At 45.3% G+C, this 21,362-nt stretch overlaps 2 protein-coding genes across 4 annotated transcripts in view; one reads left to right on the forward strand and one right to left on the reverse strand.

Moving 5' to 3' along the window:
• The window catches only part of znf395a (zinc finger protein 395a), a 38,964-nt gene extending 36,977 nt beyond the window's left edge, over positions 1-1,987 (forward strand). For all 3 annotated transcript variants that reach the window (XM_084337242.1, XM_084337244.1, XM_084337243.1), the window contains exon 10: positions 1,610-1,987. In XM_084337242.1, coding sequence (XP_084193368.1) covers positions 1,610-1,721 — 112 coding nt within the window. In that variant the 3' untranslated portion in view covers positions 1,722-1,987. The remainder of the gene's footprint in view (positions 1-1,609) is intronic.
• Positions 1,988-5,299: 3,312 nt separating this feature from the next.
• The window catches only part of LOC311247001 (prepronociceptin-like), a gene marked incomplete at both ends in the record, with an annotated part of 35,176 nt that continues 19,113 nt past the window's right edge, over positions 5,300-21,362 (reverse strand). The window contains one exon of the mRNA XM_084337279.1: positions 5,300-5,911. Coding sequence (XP_084193405.1) covers positions 5,300-5,911 — 612 coding nt within the window. The remainder of the gene's footprint in view (positions 5,912-21,362) is intronic.

The following is a 21,362-nucleotide window of genomic DNA, read 5'->3' on the forward strand; positions in this document are numbered from 1 at the left end:
AGGAAATATAGTGCAAAATATAGCCCCAGTCAGGCCACTTTTTAAGTCCCCCACCAGGATTTTTTTTGTTACAAAGACTTAATTTCCTGCATTCTGGTGCAGGAATTTTAAAATGTGTACCCTTTAAATGCCAGTGTTTGTGATGGCATAACAAATTATTGTTAAAAAACAGGCTAGCATAATGTATGATTAGGAACAACACAGATTTTTTATGGATTTTCAGTTTTTTTGTAATTGAAAAAAAAAATACAATCTTTTATTCAACTTCAGCCCTGATCATAACGCCACATATTCATTTTATAATTCTAACCATTTAAATGCCAGTGTGTGTGATGGCATATATTTGTAATATATCAAATGCAAAGTAGATTTTTCTGGGGGGGATTATTACAGGCTAGCATGTGTCAATGATTAGCATTGCCGCTCCCTTTGTGTGTGTGTGAGAGCAAGAGAGAGAGAGAGAGAGAGAGAGATAGTTCTCCAACTTGTGTGAGTTCCAGTGATCTCCTGGTTGTTCCCCACCTAGGTTATCTAACTATTGCGCTGGTGCAACTAGAAACAGTGGCCTGGCCTGCTTCTAAGTTCAGTGGCCTGACTGCAATTTATTTTTATTTTTTTATCATCTGGTGACTTAACATAACATAATGAACATAACATAATTTAGAATGGTATAATGGGATCTAGACTGTGAGAATTATTTCAGGAAGCGAGCTGGGATTTCTTTGCGAGGGTATGGCCATGCAGGTTATAGAGCTAACTGAACTAAACCCTGCTCTGGAGCAGGTTAAAACTTTTTGATATGTTGCCATAGTGATTTAGACAATCGTACGTCGGGGAACAGAAAGGTCTGGCTTAAGTCAAGCTATGCTGAAAATGATCTGGCTAACTCAGTTAGCCAGGTACGAGGAACAGGGCCCTGGTTAAATAAAGGTTAAATAAAAGAATTAATAATACCTTTGCACTCTATTTTCTAAGATATATGGTCTTTAGTTCACTAAACATATGGTTGTAATGCTTAAATAAATATATACAACTATTTACTCAATATATTCTACTAATATTATCTTCAATATGTACTATTTCAAGAATGCTCAGATGATATCACATGAGGGCAAATTCAAACTCATTAACTCTCAACAGAAACCAAATTAATTTATGCAAAACTGTTTGGGGATATGTATGCGATTGAGATTGTGTTCAACAACTGACCACTAGTTTTGTTTTTGGTCTTTCAAATATTTTGATGGGTCATTCATTATGAGCCTAATGGTTGGGTATTTCTTATTGTATAAACAAAACAAGTATCAGTTATGAGAGACATGTCCACAATGAGTGTTCTGTTACTTGTAGGTCATCTCTTTGTACTCGCTACTCTGATATAGTAATAATACCCACTAAAACGTACAGACTTGTAAAAGAAACGACTCAATTACAGTAACTACAGTAATAAATATGAAAGAATAATTAATAATAATTAATATTAATAATTAATTAGTTTCCACCTCTGTACTCTTGAGCCTTTTAGCACTCCCATTTACATAATATTTAGTTGTTGTAATGCATTGTCAAATGTAATTAATTAAATGATTTCTCTGCCTCTCTCCCTCAGACGGGTGCGTGGCGAGGCTAAGAAGTGCCGCAAGGTCTACGGCATCGAACACCGAGACCAGTGGTGCACGGCCTGCCGCTGGAAGAAAGCCTGCCAGCGCTTCCTGGACTGAAGGAGAGAGATTGAGAGGCGTTAAATACTGACTGAGGACATGGTCTGACCAGACCACCAGAGCACCATTCCACCTGGGTGTCTTTTTATACATTTTTCTACTCTTTTCTAAGTTTACTAAAAGTGTATCTTTTTTTGTGTGTGTGTATTTCGTTGATGTTGATGTTTTACGAACCTGTGTTGGTGCTCGTGGTGAACTAAATCGGGGCAGCTATGTGACCTATCGCCTATGACCCTTGAGCTGTATGCAAGCTGTTAACCACCACTTCCTGTCACGAGACAAGGTAGGGGGAAGGGGGGGGGGGGGGGGTTTAAGGAATGGGCTGTCGACTGTCATTCCTCCATATGAAGTACAATTACTGTGACGGTGGAGCCGAGTACCAGTGATATCTACAGCATGTTGTTCATAAAGCTGTCAGGAACTACCGCAACTCCTTTCTCTTACATTCAACTTACCAGCACATGAGAATAGAAGAGGGAATGTCAACTTCCTTCAATCCAAAACCAACCAAGAGCAGTTCCATGTATTCATAGGGTTGTTAAATATGTCTTTACCAGATGTATAAGGATCTATGGATCTATCATCTAGAGTAGGGGTCCCCAAAGCTCTTCATGACAAAGACACACAAATAGATGAATATTATGCCACGGACCCTGATTTAATACCATTCTGTCCCAAAGACCCCGTCTAAGAAGACTGTTGATCTTTGGTGCGATTTAATATAGAATTGTATATGTCTGTGCTACATGTGGGGAGATAGTAGTCATTCTTATACATCGCCTCATTGTGTTAACTTCCAGTGAAATATAGGCCCAATAGTGAAATTGATCAATTCCTCATTTTCCCCCGAGGACCCCCTGGGATCCCCCTGCCATGGGCCCCTGGAACCAACATTGAGAGCCAATGATTCTAGAACTAGGCCTAGTAATTCCAGTTGCCACATAACGGAACACAACAAAAAGGTTATTGGATTGTCTTGAGAAATCCATGGAATCTAATTGATTGATGGTATTGATATAATACCGTAAATTACATTTCTTCTTATTGGTGTTCCCAAAGGGATCAACAATTATTCTTGTTGTCTTGTGTTTTTTTGTTTGTAATCATTTAAAATGTCTTTCTATTTTTATTTGTTTGTGCCACTTGATATTAAGATGTGTATTCTGTCAAAGCCCATATCCTGTCTTATCTGTCCTGAGACTGACTACAGGGGCTTCCGTATTTACTTTGGTTATGCATATCTTTGCCAGATGTAGAAGCTGTAGCAATTTGGAAATCAGTTACTGTAGATCAGTTGTCCAAAAGATCAAATATCCTTTTTATTTCAGTCTTAACAATCGGTTAAGATACAATGATCAGTATCACAATGATCAACATGAACATAAGCCATCTCTAGATCTCCCACTTTGTCTTGTTACTCAAGGTGCTGATCTAGAACCAGTCTTACCTGTCAGATTTTAATGAATGAGACTGATATGCTTGAAGGAACACAGGCCAAGATGCTTCAGATGCTGAATGTCATATTCCCATATAGTCTCCATTCTGATGGTGCTTATACTGTATCAGATAACATGAGCTAAATGTTACCAGGAGACATGGGTTTTTCAATCCCGTCCATTACCACAAATACTGAACACAAGGGGAAAATAGGTTAGAAGTTTAAAAATAATTGTAATTGAGCCAATAATGACATAAAGTGGAGCCAGCATTGTCCTTCAGCGGGTGTCACACATGCTCATTCTTCATGTATTTTTGAGTTTCATCTCTCTACAGATGTATTTTTGTCTAGAACATATACTTATAGCTGCTCAAAATAACCCTAAGCCTTTTTTACATGACTATTCAGAACCCAAATCTATATAGATTTATATAGATTGTTTAGCTTGTCTCTGAAACATCTATGTTTCTTCGCAGTAAACCAATGAACCCAGAGAGAAAAACATATTAATTTGTATTTATATTGGTCCTTATAAAGGTACTATTTCTTTATGGATAGGAGAAAAAAAAGTGTTGAATATTATACAATGTTTTTTTTATGATGCACTCTTTTTATACACCCTCTGAATTGTTGATGTTGAAATATACTTTGCAACAATTGTCTTAGTGCTGTCTTTTATTTGTCTTTTATGACCTATTATTTGGAAGTTTGTAGAATGTGTTCGAATGAGTTGAGCTGTAAAGTGTAAAGTAACCTTTCTTTGTGGAATGTTGAACAAAACACCTCAGGACACAGAACCAGTTGCTGTGTGACAAGCCACAAAATAAATAGTAAACTATCTTTATTGACATGTTAAAATTTAACTATTTACAGATCTTCATACTGAACAACAACAACAATGGTTTTGCACAGTTATAATTTAGAGAAAGTAAACCAACACTTGTTTCATTTTTTGTACATACCGTATGCTGGTGTCTGCAAACAAGACCCAGAATGAACACCATGGTACATTTTCTACCACGTTAGCATGGATAGAGTTTGGCTTGGTTTTGGTATTTTTGACCAGAATGAAGGAGGATTATTTTGATACAAGCTATCTGTATCCTTACTCTATATAGGATGCATCCTCGCACATAGTGAAGAAAATATTTCTTGAGTGGTTTTGCTAGATGAGGCTGCACTTGCACGACTAAATGTTTCACTGAGGACTTGTTATTCCTGTTAGCCACAGGGGGGCAGTGTAAGATCGTGGTGCTGCTATGCCATAAAACGGGGGGGGGGGGGGGGGGGGGATGTTTGATCAGATTGGATTAGAAGAAGATTCGTTTCTACTTGAAAGACATGGTTTAGTAGAATTGTATAACTCCTTATAGACTGCAGAAGTGACATTCCATTTGGCCCTGCAACTCATTAATTCTCTTTGTCTGGGAAATAGACAGTTAGTCGTTTAAGTTTAGTTTTAAGCAGATTTATCAATTTCACCATATGTTTTAAGGTGATCTAATATTTTATTTTATTGCAAAATATCATACAATCTCCATAGTGAAGTATCTGAGCTTTTCTTTTACCAAATAGAATGTCACTTCTGCATCTATAATGTCAATAGGGATATAACACCAAGTATCAGCATAGCCATTATTATTATACATTCTCTTGTTGGACCAATCAACAAAAGGACAGAAGTCACTTCATTCTAACTTAAATAACTTGATCTTCTTGCTGAGTCCCTGATCCATGGCATAAGAACTCATGCTCAGAACAACCACTTAACAAAAGCAACATCCATGGTAGTACAACTGCTACATCTCAGTTGAAATGTTATGGGGGGGCTCTAGAATTCTTAGAGACGTATGACAGTTAAAGGCAAATGGTTTGGAACTGAATCAACAGAGTAAAGAAATACAAAATAAGCACTGATACGTCTTATGGTCTTGGGAGCTACAAGTACTCCAGTAGAAGTCTCAATCTGTATACAGATACTTTTTAACACTCAGTTTTTTACAGTGTTGTCGTTTGTGATTAGACAATTTGTGCAACATTGTGGTCAGAGTGGCCAATTTCAAGTGTTGAACTAAATACGAAATAGGTATTTGTGACAATACAGGGGTGCTTTTATGGCAGAAGCTAAAGGTGCAATCCACTAAACTTCATTCTGCTGGGTGAGGTCTTCTGACACGCTGTTGAACTCAGTGGCACGGGTGCTCATCCCCAGATACTGCTTCAGGAACTCGCTGAAGCGTTTCTGGTTGTTCCACTTGCGGGCAGATTTCCGGACACCTATGAAGCCACCATACCTCTTCTGGACGGACCTCCCCGGAGAGATGAGCTTCTTGTAACCGTGCCTCCCTTTCCAGAATCCCCCAAAACGCTTGGACACACTCAACCCGACTTCACCTTGCCCTGTCTCTGTTACATCACCGCCTCCTTCCTCCTGGGTTCTGTCCTCCTCACCTTCATCCTCCATAGACAGGGCATTCTGGGTATTGTAGGCAGAGTTAAGCTGGCCGCCCCTGCTCTCTAGGCTCCTCTCGTCTATCCCCAAGGCCCTGGCCATGTGGCCGAACCTCTGCAGGCTCACAGACGGCAACAGCCCCTCATCTGTCAGCCCGTCCTCTGACAGCATGGCCTCCACCTCCTCCTGGGCTCTCTTCCACATGGAGATGGAGGGTAATGGCCGCAGGGAGGAGGCCTTGCGACAGAGGTCCCACGTAGAGGCCGGGGAGACGTTGCCCTCACACTCCATAAGACACACCTGGCAGAGAGAGAGGGAGACAAAGTGTTGGTTGGTATTGCCTTTCTATCCACTCCAGAAGGGTTGCCTCTGGAACGTGTTTGTAAAGGTCTGTTAAGAAGGTCCTCAGAATTCCGAATCCTTACCCTAAAATGATTAAACCAAACGAGTGAAACAAAAGTAGAGATTTCAGTCGTATTGTCATGTCAAGACAATAGATGAAGATATTATACTAATGAGTGCCAGAAAGCTTCACAGTAAAAAGCTGTACAGGCATGGGGGGGGGGGAGGTAGGGGCAATATGTCCCGACCGCGTCTATATTAATCCCAGCCGAAGAGTGCAAGAGCGCTTCCGCATTCTTCGCCGCGCATGCGCATGAGGTCCTCGCTTAGTTCAGACGCCCCATTCAACACGGTTAATCACAAACTCGAAACTCCGTTAAGCTCCAGAGAGAGAGGCTGAAAACCCACAGTTCTTGCCCGACGGATGGGAGCCGAATCGCGGATCCGAGTTTTCTGATGAATAGCCCCAAAACATGGAGGTCGCGAACGGCGCCGGCTTCGCTGACCAGAGCTCTCTCAGATTCAAAGTTTTAATTGCAGCCTGGAACATACATGTTTCGGAACCAATGTGTAACTAGACAGTTACAATATAACATTTATATTAATTAACCCAGTTAATGCCTTAAGAGAAAGAGTCTGGTGGTCAATTACTATGGAAATGTCGTGTCTTACTAATAATAACTAATTCCTTGGTCAATAGAAGTCTCTGTGATACTTTCTGAATATGATTTGGGAATGGGCAGGGTTATAATAAAAGAAAGACAGTGTAAACAATATAATTAACTCTGAATATAATAATGATGAAAAATAAACAGGATACACAACAAGGTGCACTACATATAACCTCATCTCATGCACCTTGTTGACGTGTATCCTGTTTATTTTTCATCATTATTATATTCAGAGTTAATTATATTGTTTACACTGTCTTTCTTTTATTATAACCCTGCCCATTCCCAAATCATATTCAGAAAGTATCACAGAGACTTCTATTGACCAAGGAATTAGTTATTATTAGTAAGACACAACATTTCCATAGTAATTGACCACCAGACTCTTTCTCTTAAGGCATTAACTGGGTTAATTAATATAAATGTTATATTGTAACTGTCTAGTTACACATTGGTTCCGAAACATGTATGTTCCAGGCTGCAATTAAAACTTTGAATCTGAGAGAGCTCTGGTCAGCGAAGCCGGCGCCGTTCGCGACCTCCATGTTTTGGGGCTATTCATCAGAAAACTCGGATCCGCGATTCGGCTCCCATCCGTCGGGCAAGAACTGTGGGTTTTCAGCCTCTCTCTCTGGAGCTTAACGGAGTTTCGAGTTTGTGATTAACCGTGTTGAATGGGGCATCTGAACTAAGCGAGGACCTCATGCGCATGCGCGGCGAAGAATGCGGAAGCGCTCTTACACTCTTCGGCTGGGATTAATATAGACGCGTCCCGACCACATCTCAAAACTGTCCCAGCAGCTTTTGAAATGCTTCCTACACCCTTGGGCAGAGGTGACAAGTCTGTGTGAAAAGACACAGAGAGGAGACATGTTTTGCTTCAAACTTTTAACTAAGGAGAATGCAGTGGTGTGTGTTATTTTTCTCTAAACTACTAAGTTGCACACTGAACCACATCATTTCAGAATGTGGACTATTCAAAAGGGTACAGTAAAAAAGAGTAGTCTGCCTGGATTAGAAGTGAGCCCTTGAAGCTGCTGTCACATCTTTTGAGAACCTCTTGAGTGTATCCCACTGATGTCAAGAATTTAGTGATCTTGCTGAATGCTTTCGTGGAAAAATTATGCCCTCTTTACTATCTGTGATGCACTCAGCCGCTGTACATCAATACCCCTGATATCACTTTCATACAGTCACTGTCTTTATCTCAGTGGAAATCCATGTTTTTTACTCTTAGTGTCTCGGTAGCTTTCACTCTATACTCTCTCAAGGACAAACTCCCCAAAACCAGCTCCCCTGGCAATTTTCTATGTTTATGGACATTAGTTATCATTCATTCATTTGCATTTAATCCTAGAGCCGCTGCAGAATTGGCTTTCTTTATTTCTATCCGAGAGAGTTATTTATTAGGGCCAAGGGCACATATGCAAATACACTCAGAAACTAATTGTGATTAGCATGGCGCTGGCTGACTGCTATCTGTCGTCAACAAGTAAACAAACTGCCCTGTAACCCAATAGAACCTCTGAGTATATATATATATGAGAGAGAGAGAGAGAGAGAGAGAGAGAGAGAGAGAGAGAGAGAGAGAGAGAGAGAGAGAGAGAGGGGGGGGGGGGGAGGGAGATATAGACATAAAGGGGGGGCAAAGAGGCTGTAAGCACCAGCAGATAAAGGGCATTGCGTTGGGAAACACTCACATCTATCCTCAGGAATCAATTAGCCTAACACAAATTAAAACTCAAATGTCACGTGGGTAACTTGGTGAGTCAGAGATGGGGAGCAGAGGAGGATGAAGGGAGGATGGGGAGAAGGTGTGCAGGGAGGGTGAAGATTGAAGGAGTATAGGGTAGAATTATTTTGTATCAAATTAAAAGGTGTGTGGCTGTGTGTATGTGTGTTGTGCGTGTACATCTGTGAGAATGTGCATGTGTGTGTGTGTGTGTGTATGTATGTATGTATGTATGTATGTATGTATGTATGTATGTATGTATGTATGTATGTATGTATGTATGTATGTATGTATGTATGTATGTATGTATGTATGTATGTATGTATGTATGTATGTATGTATGTGTGTGTGCGTGCATATGTAATACATGAAAATGTATCTTGTTACAAATTACAAATAAAAAAATTTCAAGGAATGCATTTCTTTAAAATAATGAAAATACACGATTGAAACAGGGCTTTCTGAAAATTCATGAACAAATAAAAACATTTAAATCTTCTTTTCAACATGAGAGATTGAAAATAATGAATAATCAATTATCATCAAGACAAATGTCATCAGGAAGAAAAGCCTAGTCCACTGACAAGCGAACATGAACCCAGTTTTGTGGTGATTTTCCAGGGATCTGTTATCCCCATTGTTAAAAACAAGTCTTATTTGGATGTAAATGATCAAACATAATAGTGGGTGCACAAAGTGTCATTCAGAATCACTGGGGCAGCTAATGTTAAGCTAATGAGCGATTTGTTCAGGCTCAAATATATTAATAGAAAATGCATTCTGTTTTATGCTGGAATTTGTATCAAATTTATCACACACCTTTCAATACACCCAAAAGCCACTTGCACATGTGTTTGGGTTTTTGAGATATTAGGAGCAGAAGGATTTTTAGCATTTGTTAGCATCATGCTAATCATGCCAATGGAAGTCATTGGGGGGCATGACGTTTTCTTAGATTCTGTTAAAGCAATATTCATGTTTCATTGCCTTCTATTTGAATGAATAAAGTTTATTTTTCGGTCTTGTTTACAGACAAATCAAAACACACCCGTGTGGACTTACAAAAGGAAAAGAAAAAAGAAAAAAAATCACAAATGTACATAATTAATATACATTTTACAATTAAAAACTTAAAACTAAAACATCTGCCAATAAAGAAATTATAATTTTGTTACCAGAACTTTCTGTAATCACTTGACCTGGTAGTAATCTCACTAGTTAAATGTTATCTTTTTAGTCAGTGTATATTACTGATTCTAAAGCAAAAGCAGGTAACTATTTATGTAAATGGTAATCGATCTGCCCTCCAAGAGGAATTGCAAATAACAGTGTGAGAACACTCAAGCCTCAACTCGGGCTCTTTTACACCACACTGGATTTCAAATACTTGACGGAATCACCTTTTGATTAAAAACTCCCAAAAGTCCCAAACAGAAAGAATAATCTGATTTCACACGGTTGTAGTTGAAACTTTGGGAAACACCTGGATGCCATTTGAATGAAAAACGCTGACACCATTTTGACAGGGGTTGGCTACAGTTTGAGTGGTTGTTTGATCTACCAATTGAAAGTATGGTTTGGGACTTTGGCTTTTTATGAGGGGAGTGGCTGAAATTCTTGGGCCAAAACTACATTCTGAAGAGCAGTGGGGACTGGGGGTGGAGCTCCCATTGTGATTACATTATGACAGAACGTTTGCAACCCACTGTTTTCTACCTGTCAGCTCTACTGTACGTGTTGCAACACATTGTTTTACACCTGTCAGCTCTACATGTTGCAACACACTGTTTTATACCTGTCAGCTCTACATGTTGCAACACACTGTTTTACGCCTGTCAGCTCTACATGTTGCAACACACTGTTTTACGCCTGTCAGCTCTACATGTTGCAACATACTGTTTTATACCTGTCAGCTCTACATGTTGCAACACACTGTTTTACACCTGTCAGCTCTACATGTTGCAACACACTGTTATATATCGTATAGCTTACGCTCTGCGCTCTATTGGAACATATCCATATCCAGTCTAATACTGAATAAATTTCTTCACATGTACACACCCATCCGCCTGGCCACACCCCCATCCTCTCCTTTACATAAGCGGGGATGTGGCCATACTAACAGCTCCTTCCTTATTTTCACCACCGACAAGTGTCTGTATACACCACTTGAGTTTAGTGCCAAAATAGTTGGAAAGGAGCTACGTTGAAGAGAAGGAGCTGCGTTGACATTATATGTTTGTTTTCTCTCTCACTATTTTCGAGGAAATACAGCGATAATGTCTTCGCCACCGGAGTGTCTAGAAGATGATGATCATTCTGACTTCCACCGGCGCTTCGTATTAGGGGCTCGCATCGCTGAGCAATCCCCGCCGGCATTACCTCCGGCTCTGCAGTTGGACACTTTGCTTGGGAGGCGCTCAGCCGTGTGATGGCTGACGGCCTCTCTGGGGCGGGTGATGTTTTTGCGACACAGGCGCCAGGTATGTCGGTACACAGCTTACGAAGGCCGGCTCCAGGCTGGTATCCTTTTTCGCTGCCACTTAGCAGCGTGGAGGGGGTTCTGGTTTGATGCCCACGTTAACATTAGCGCCTCCTCAAGTAAGAGCTTTGTTTTCCTGGGACCGTGATTCAGAATCTGCGGTTCAATCCCCGGGTCTCTGGACAAACGGATACCCACTGTCGCTGTGCTGGCCCCGATTTTCATGATGAAAAGCACCCGGTGCGAGGGAGGTGAGCTTGGTGTTTCATTATGAGAATATCTCCATGCTCAAGTCGGCTATAGTCCGCGTGGGACTTGTTGCCGGCACCGCTGTGTCTGGTAAACACCGTTCTGAAGAGGGATGTGTGTTGCCTTTTTTTCCCTTCTTTTCTTCGGATAAGAAGAGGAAAAGACAGCGGCTGTCTGAAGTGTTGGCCTGTATTGCTTTCTCACGTTGTGCAGTTTTCAGTGTAGCTGCTTAGCTTGCTTCTGCGTGAGCTAGTGGCTAGCGATAGCCGGGTTGAGCTAACTGTTAGCCAGTTAGCTGTTAGCTACGACGTTAGCTACCGACTTCGCTCGGCTGGGAACGTTAGCTTGATGCTATCAGTTAGCCTAGGGTTAGCTGTTAGCTTGTGCTACGACCATTGGCATAGCCGTGAGAATAGCAGGCCCTGGCACTCTGACTACGACATCATCTTTGACAGAAGATGTAGTCGGGCCTGCACCATGACCGGCTGCAAGAGGGGGGCGTCTCGCCGGAGCGAGGCTCCGGCCATAGCTTATTTTTGCCCGCCAGCGAGAGGCCTTTCGTCAACGTGGAGACCAACCTGTGTTGTGGCTTTTCGCCCTGCGTTCCTTGGTGCAGGTAAGATGTCCATTGGATATTACCCCACTCTTCCTTCCTTCCCCTCCCGAATGTTTTGTTAATAACGATGTCTTTGTCTAGAGAACATAATTTACTTCACTACATTTGGAGATACGACATGTGCTGTGTGTGAATTGTCTTGGTCGCTTTGTATAGCTTGGGTAGCGTTGGCCAAGGCTTGTGCCTTTCTCTCTACCTAGGAACAGCGTTGTTTTTTATGTGAGTAAAAATGAACTGGGTTTTTGTTGTATGACGAGAAGTTGTGTGTGTTCATGTAACGTTAGACAACGTGGCTGAGCCCACAACTGACTGGGTTACCCTACAATACTGTGCATAGTGGCATGTGATCGAGGGATGAGTCCCTCTCTCAGCTTGTTATTCTTACTTGAGGGTAATGATGACAATAACAGGTGGCAAGTTTTTTTCACCCATAAGCAGAGCTGTGCCTGATCAAACAAGGTCTTCGGCTGTGCTGGCGTGCATGATGTAAAGCTTACTCTACACATTTGGCGTCGTATCAGGAGTAAGGTGATGAGGGGTGGGTTTCCCTGGTTTTCCCCTGGGCCCCCCCCCCCCCCTCCTCTCAAATATGATTTTGTTTACAAAATGTGTGTTGATTCACTATGTTTTTGGGGATACGGTGCCCTTTTTTTGTTGTGATGGAGGATTGTGTGTATCGTTTTCACGTTTAAGATCCCCAACTGGGTTAGGTGTTGGCCTACAGAAGTTACATGTGTAAGCTCTTGTACCAGGGCCCTTGGCCCCTCTCTTGGTCTGTGTTTTTTCTTCCTTTTCTACCTTAAACAGGTATAGATGCGCTTCATGTAGCACGCTATGACTGGTGTCATGGCTCTGCTTTGTCATTGCATCGTATCAGGGGTGAGGAGTCATGAGGGGGTGAACTGATAAACCCTCCCTCCCCTTTTTTCTGATTGGTCAGGGGGTTGGACCTCCTGTCCTTCGGGCTTCCTGTCACGCTGTTTGGTCAGCGCGTCACAGGGTCGGTAGAGGGGGGGGGGGAGGGAGTTCCCTGGTCCCACGCCATATTTGGGCAGGTGGGTCACGGAATTCCCCCCGCCATAGAGTACGTCACTGGGCGAGTTTCTATTGGTTGTGAGACTTCCGTGAGTTCTTTTCAGGCTCCATGTTGTGGACCTCTGTTATTGTCAAGATGAGTTATGCGGTGTGTGAGAACTTAAAAATACGTTTCTGCTCTGCGCTCTGTTGCATATGTCTTGAGCTTGGTCACGTAGCTCAATGTTACATATATCTTTTCAATTATTACTCACATGGGAAGTCTCTCTGGGGGTTTCCCTGTCTCCTCTCTTTTATACAGGGCAGGGTTGACACGGGTGTTTTCCCTCGGACGTGTCATATGGGACCCATATCTGTGTCTTGGCCAGCTTCCTGCCGCTCTCCCAGGCGGCTTGGAGGGAACGTTATCTGGGTTCTTGTTAGAATTACCATTGATATGTTTTGAGTCTCGACGTGTACATAGTGCTGGCCCTGGGTGCTTCTGTGTGGAACCATGCATGGGCTTGCGCGCCTTGGTTGCTCATCATTGAAACAGCGTTTTTATGGGGCAACTAGGATGGAGTTTGTCTCTTCCGAGCGCCAGTGTACTGGGTTAGTCTCGATGAATTCTCGTTCATCACTGGGGGGAGATAACGGAATAGATCAAAGCATTGGCGGAGGGTCTCACGCTTTTGGGGTGGGCCACCGGGCGCGGTGCTTTTATGTTCTGACCGTCTTGGTGGCGCCCTCTGTGATGTTTTGGATCAACACGCGTACCTACCCCCCTCTTAGGACTGGGGATGGTGGCGTGATTAGGACACAGGACTGGTTCTGGTCGCGCCGGACCAGGTCAGTTAACCCGTTGACCGTTGGGGCGCAGATCTGCTGTTCTGGTACCCTGAAGGACTTGTACTTTTTCGGGGGAAAAATGCCGGGTTGGCCCGGGCGTTGCAGGGGTTGATGTTATGGAGGTGTTCGTGGTTATGTCACTGCGTATTATCCCTCACTATTGCTTGGTCCATATTGTGTTGTACCTTGTGCTGTGCTAAAGGAGCCTGGTCCTTCTCCATTCTTTTTTCACCCCTCTCTTCTCCTGCTTGGCAGGGCTGGGGGGGGGCTGTCGAGGTGGTTCTTGTACCCCTCTGGCATCCCTGTGTACGTCCCGGTCTGCCGGGCCCAGGTCCGGACTCGTTCTCGTCGACCTGTTGGCCTGGGTTAAGAACTGAAACACTTGTACTGCTGTATAGCCGGTGTATACCCGCAGTTGTGTTTTGGAGTTTTTTCTTGGGGGGGTTATAGGAACAACCGCCTTCTGTTAGGTGGTGGTTGGTTTCCAGGTGTGTTGGTAGCGGAGTCGACTCTCGGGTTAGGCCGGGCTTGACCCCGTCTGCCTGCGAGTGTGCCCCCGCACCCTTCATGACGTCTGCCAATCGTGTCAGCCCTCTCTGCCTCGGCCCCTCTAGAGGGTCGGTTTTTTTTGTGGAGGCTGCGACATGGTGCACAGCATACCGAATGCCCCTTCCGCCGGGGTGCTGTTTTAAGCAGACCCCTTAGGCGCCTGTCTAGTCCGCAGTGCTCCAGGCACTGGTTGAGTCCTTTTGACCTGTTGCCTGGATTGAGGGATCAACCTCTTTGGGGGTTATCTCCCCGGTGCGCTGCCTGGTCCCGCTGTGGGGGTGTAGCCTCTTTGAGTGCTTCAGGGGGCGGCGTGCTGTAGGGGGGAAGGGCCTGCTCTTGGATGGGCCCTGTCCGATACGCTGGTGATGTGGGGGGTGGTGTCACTAGTGACCGCCTGGTGGGGTTTCGATGCTGCGGCGTCGTTCGCCTCACCAGGCCCCCTTTTTCCGGGGGGTCCTGACCCTTCCTGGGGCTGGGTCCTCCTTTGCGCTCCGCTGCTACGGCCTTGCCACAGGGTTGGGTTCTTGACCTTGACCCTGTGATATTAGGGATTGTAACAGGTTTTTTTCCCCCTTCCCATTCGTTCCCTAGTGGCATGTGGGTTGTGCGCCTGTGTAATCGTGGGTTCTTCTGTGGGAAGGTAAGTCCCACGATCTGCTTACCCTGTGCGTTTGAGTTGCTAAACCCTCTTCGCACAGTCGGATCCGATTCCCTCCTGTCCTCCACTAGGGGGGTCCGGGGGCTCGGGTCCTCCCCGGTTCTGATGGTTGTGGGGGGCCTCAGCGGGTACATTTGTCGAGCTTCCGCTCTGCTCAGCTCCTGTGTTCCAATAGAGCGCAGACCGTAAGCTATATGATATATAACATACGGTTATCCTATAACCATAGTTATTTATAGTTAAGCGAGTGCTCTGCACTGACTCACTGAGGACCCCGTGGTCTTCGCCTTCGGTGATGAAAGACTTGGGAAGGAGCTGTTAGTATGGCCACATCCCCGCTTATGTAGCGGAGTGGATGGGGGTGTGGCAAGGCGGATGGGTGTGTACATGTGAAGAAATTTATTCAGTATTAGACTGGATATGGATATGTTCTAATAGAGCGCAGCGCACTCGCTATACTCATATAACTATGGTTATAGGATAACCGTATGTTTTATACCTGTCAGCTCTACATGTTGCAACACACTGTTTTATACCTGTCAGCTCTACATGTTGCAACACACTGTTTTATACCTGTCAGCTCTACATGTTGCAACACACTGTTTTACACCTGTCAGCTCTACATGTTTCAACACACTGTTTTATACCTGTCAGCTCTACATGTTGCAAAACACTGTTTTATACCTGTCAGCTCTACATGTTGCAACACACTGTTTTATACCTGTCATCTCTACATGTTGCAACACACTGTTTTATACCTGTCAGTTATATTATCATACTGGCCAATCGCGTCTCGCTCTTCGCCATAATGAGATATCTCTTATCTCCTAGCACCTACTGTGCTCACGAACAAACAATTGCACTCACATGCACGTGACCAGGCCACGCCCCCGCGTCCTACTATATGACGCCGGACATGGTCACACTCTACCTTCCTCTTTTTTTGTTTCCAACTTGGACGCTGCAGTGCACTCCATGAACTAGTTGTTATGAAATGCAGAGAGAAATTACACAGTGTTGGGTTTTCGCCGGAGATTCACCAGCCCCTGGAATCTTTTCGGCACATCCTAACAGCGCATCGCATCGTCTCGTGACAGCGGATCGAGGGACGTCGCACGGCGGCTAGCTGTCGGGCTAGGTCGCGCACAGGTAGGGCCTGCGCTGCCAGGCATTAATGCTAGCATTTGTGATACTGCTCGTTGTCCCGTGAGACAGCCGAGTTGTGTATTGGCGCGAGGGGCAGGATATTGAGAAAAAATGGTCGTCATGACTCTGTTTTGGGTGTTTTCCCAGCTATCCTAGTGCGCGCGGCTAATGCTAATGCTACAATGCTGGGTCTCCGTTCTTGTTCGCCGCCGAGGGCTGTCTTTACTAAAAGGTCTTCCCTCCTCTTAACCATTCATGCTGACGGTCAATCGGTGTCTAATGTTGGGAGTTTTGACAGGGGCTTGTTTACCATTTTCATGGGTGGATGGGCTGAGGCCTAGGGCTGGTGTGCTTTTTGTGAATCTATGAATTGTGTGCGGGACTGGTGTTTTTCTCTGCATCCCCTTAACATTTGTGTGTATGGGCTAGCCCATTCTGCAGTGTGTTAGTGGAGTTTTCGTTCATTTATTCATTTACCCCTTCATGGGTGCACACCACAGTGGAGGTTGCTGCATTCCTACTAGTGAGGCAGTGCTTCACTAGTAGTAGTCTTTTGTTGCAGCCACCACTGGTGCTCCGTGCTTGTGAAGCAGGTGGCATCAGTCCTTTGCCTCTGACATGGTGGAACGGTGTCCCGCCCGGCCGACGCCATGAGGCGAGTTGGCCCGGCAGGTGGCTGGTGGGCTGTTAAGCCTATACTGCCACGGTATAGAATTAGCAGCGACTAGCAACATTGTTCGAATTGCTGTTTTTTCTGTCAAAAATGGTGTCGGTGGTGGGGCCATAGGGCCAGCCGACGTCAAAACATCGCGCAAGGTTTTGAGGTTATTAGCTTTTGACCTAGCCGCAAGCTATAACTGCAGGGAGGGCTAGGATGCTGTCAACGCTTGTTTACAGACATCTTGGTTGGATCAGTTTCCCCTTGAGGAGGAGAGACGTTTTTTCCCTCCTCAGGGCTCCCCTCTCTGCAGAGGGACTTTGGTCTTTCCGCAGGAGTGCAGACGGTATTTGACCTAGGCCCCACATCGCCTCACACCACGCAGCCAGAGGTGAGGGCGCGGCCTCGCCAGCGGCTGTGGCGAGGCCCTCAACCAGCGGCCATGTTTCCCCCGCCTGAGGTACCCTGGACACAAACAAAACAGGTGATCGCAAGGCCGACAGCCTTGGCGGCCGAGGGATCGGCTACATTAGATGAGCACGCCCTAAAAAAACATCACCGTCTAGCTGTGTCTAGCTCGCTCTCCGGTCACTCCCCCCCCCCAACACCAGCGGGATAAGGGCTCTGATTTGTTTCCTTTGGCTGCGGGCCGTGTGCCTTCAATGAAGTGCAAGCGGCCCCACGTTTCGCTTCTCATGGGGACAGGGGCTGACACCCAGTTGCTGGCTAGGCCTGGGTCTGTCCGTGAGAATGTTGTGCTGTCAAGCGACTCCCACGCCACACGTTCTGCGTCTGTGTTTGGTGAGCCTGGTGTTGTGTCTGTCAACAACAAAGGTTGTCCGTGGGGCAGCTCGAGGCCCTTGGGGTCGCAGCTCAAGTTCCCCCAGCCCCGCCCTCGCCAGGCCGGGTATCACGTTAGTGCCTCCCACGGCCGGAAGACCGGCGGTGGTCACGCAGGCGCGCGTGATTTGGGTGGTAGTAATATCACTGCAGGGCTACGGTGTGTAGGAACCCACCCTATCGGGCAGTGTGGGGACCTCACATCTTGCATGTCCAGCTGTAGAACAGTTCCTCAGCAATCCATGCCGGGGAGGTGTTCAGTGGGGAAGCTTTTGTCACCCAGTGTGATGTCAGCTTCCCCCGTATCAAACCGGCCCTTTCTGTCGGGGTCCCCCCTTGGGTGCGATTGCCTCGTTGGTAGTGTCGTGGGGTGCGGTATCCCAGCTCCACGAGACGCCCTGCTCACGCAGTTGGCGAGTCCAGGGTTGGCAACGCACAGCGGGTGGGACCGGGCCGCCTATCTACGGTTTCTGGCGGACCAGCGCCAAGTTGCGGCGGGTGCGCTTGGGATTATCATCACATATGGCTGCAGCAGTGCCATATGTCGAGGTGGATGGAGAGAACGCTGAGGCGGGGACTTGTGTTTACACAACCCCACCCGTTTTCAGGTTTGGTACAGACCCTATTGTCGGGGTCAACAGCAGTGATGGCTCTGACCGACGAGGTCCAATCTCTGTGGGCGAAGCAAGCCATCGTTGTGGTCCCAAAGGAGGACACGATGCATGGCGTTTCCTCCCTGTATTCTCTGGTGCCTGAGAGATCAGGGGGGGGGGATGTCAGACCCATGGAAGGTTCAGAATGTTGACCGTCTCCCACCTGTTAGACACTGTCAGGTGGGGGCCTGGTTCTCCTCCATAGACCTGTAGGATGCGTATTCGCATCCCGATCTTCCATCCTAGGGCTTACCTACGCTTCCTTTGCAGGGCTTAGCGTACGAGTACCAGAGGCTGCCGTTCGGCTTCTCTCTGGCTCCCCGCATCTTCACCAAGTGCGTGGAGACCGCGCTGGGGCCTCTGCGTTGTCGGGGTTTACGAATTGTATTCTACCCTGGATGACTTTCTGGTCCTTGGCCGGTCAGGGTAGATCGCCAGGTCTCATACCAGGCAGGTGGTGTCTCACCAGCCTGGGTTTTGCTGTAGACTGGAGGTAGAGTTCTCCTCTTCCCAGTCAACGGGTGGAGTACTTGGGCTTTTTCTAAGCTCAAGGTCTATATGGGCATCCCTCTCGGAGCGGCGATGAGTGGTTGGGTTCTCGGCGCGCTCGGGAGGTTCCGTCCTAGGACGGTTACGGCGCTGTCCGTAATGCGCCTGCTGCTGGGGTCCCTCTTGGCCTCGTCTTCATGAGGAGGATGCAGAGGTGGTTTTTTGGGCGTTCTCCATCTGCTCTGCCTGAGGGCTCTCCACATCCCCGGCAGGGTGAATGTGGGTGCAGGTGTGATGTCGCGGGGCGGTCCTCACCCTGATGAGTGGGGACTGTTGCAACTATTATTATAAATAATATACATTTTCTTTCAGACTCATAAAGTAAAATATAATACACACACATAGTTAATTGGTGATAACGTTTTGTCTTATTTGTTTCATTTTCTTTAATGACAATGAAAGTGCAATGCTTGTTCGCCAACAAAACTAACACAGTTTGTCTTTCAGCAGCACGCAAGAGTGGACAGCTCCTGCCAACGTGTGCCTAAACACTGCAGCTGTGCTGAATTGTTTTTGATTGTCATTGGAACCAGCTGTGATATATGTGGCGTGCTCTTCGAGCACACAGGATGTAATGAAATGTAATAGGACTTTGAACTGAACTGAACTGAACTGAAAGAATGTAAAGAGACTTTGAATTGAACTGAACTGAACTGGAAGAAAACAAACTGAACTGAATTAGAATTTGTAACTAATAGAAAATAAAGGACCTTAAGATTTGATTCAAAAGAAAAGCAACGATTGGACATTCCTGATTTCATTCTTTGTAACAAAAGCTGGTGCCGAAACCAGGGAGGAACAAAGAAAAGAAGTGCTTTGAAGACAAAGAAGGATCAAGGGAATGTACAGACATGCCTACAGCAGCGATGTCCAAGACACAACTAAAGAAACTACTTCTGAAAAGAGGTGTGGTAAGAGGTGTGATAGATGAGAAGACAAGAGTGTCATTAGAAGATGTGGACGTGGATTATGAAGAAATGCTGGACATGCTTGTGGAAAAAGAAATTGCATTGAAAGCCTTGAACACAGAAATTGAAGACGGAATTGAGGAAGAGGATTTTGAAGATGAACTTGAAGGTGTGCAACGATATGAAGAGGATATATGTGTGCGTAAAACCAAATTGAAAAAGGCTATGAGAAGAAAAGAAGATGACCGTTCATCAGTGTGCTCCAACAAGGGATATGGTTTTGCAGTCAAACTCCCGAGACTGATCATTGATAAATTTAACGGAGAAATTAGCCTATGGCAAACATTCTGGAGCCAGTACGACATGGCAGTTCATAGAAACCCAGACCTCAGCAAGGCTGACAAGTTTAATTATCTAAAGTCCTATCTCACGGGAAGGGCTGCAAACGCAATCACGGGTCTCGCATTAACCAATGAAAATCATGATGCTGCGATTAAAATGTTGGAAAACAGATTTGGCCAAAAAGATCTTTTTATCCTAATGAAAATGGTGCCAGAGAGCATAACGCTCGCGTTCAGCCGTCAAAGAGAGGAAGACGACATGTTGGAAGTAGATGGCCTAATGAAATTCCTGAAAAGAGAAGTTGAAAGCCGAGAAAGAACGGCAAACTTGATTGATCTGAACCCACAAATTGACAAACTAAATTATGAGCAAAGACATAGGCCTACCGCAGCCTATAGAGCGTCTACAGCTGCATTATATACGGGAGCGCCACAGAACTGCATATTTTGCAACAAAGCCAACCATATATCCAAACACTGCATGGAAAATACAGTCGAACAAAGAAGAGAATTCCTTAAAAGACAAGGACGTTGTTTTGTGTGTTTGGGGACAGGACATATGGCCAGAACTTGTAAGGCGCAGGTTTCATGCGAGAAGTGTGGCCGGCGACACCACAAAGTAGTATGCGCTCAACCCCATGATATGCGCCCTTATGAACCAAGACAGCGCGTAGCGCAACAACCCACAAACCTACAAACTGATACTACCGTCGGATATAATTCAGGACATAATAGCAATGTTTTACTCCAAACAGCAACAGTGTGGTTGGTTGGCCAAAACGCAACCAGGAGTAAATTGACCAGATGCCTGTTGGACGGTGGGAGTCAACGTAGCTTTATAAGGACATAATTGTCACGCAAACTAAATCTACCGGTAATAGGCTCCGAGGTAATACAATTACACACGTTTGGCAGCCTACAACCAAAATGAGTGCATTGCAATAAAGTACAGGCAAAATTATCCGATGTAAGAAATGGCCAAACAATCGAAATTGAATTACTGGAATCACCACAAGTGTGCACGTCACTAATGAGTGTACCCGGAGAGCCATTACGCACGGAGATGGAAGAAAAAGGAATGCTGTTGGCCGACGTAAAGGTCCACGGAATGGAAAATCAAGACGTGGAAATATTAATCGGATCCGACTACTATTGGAAAGTGGTCTCTGGGAAGATTGAAAGACTACAAGATGGACTAGTGGCAGCCGAGAGCAGCTTCGGATTGGCTCATTCAAGGCACGGTAACTACAATGCACGTCAGCACTATAACCAACGTCGGAGTGATGCATGTCAATGTAGATAATAAAACACTGTCTGATCAGTTACGCTTATTTTGGGAGCTAGAATCCCTGGGAATCAACCCTGAACTAGAAACTAAGTTGAGCGCCAATGATGAAATTGCCCTGAAACAATTCAAAGAAACCATTACGCACAACGGAGAACGTTATGAAGTGCAACTACCATGGCGCACAGATAATTTGAAACTGTCATCCA

Source organism: Notolepis coatsorum (genome assembly GCF_963971535.1).
Source record: "Notolepis coatsorum genome assembly, chromosome: 20".
NCBI lineage: Eukaryota > Metazoa > Chordata > Actinopteri > Aulopiformes > Paralepididae > Notolepis > Notolepis coatsorum.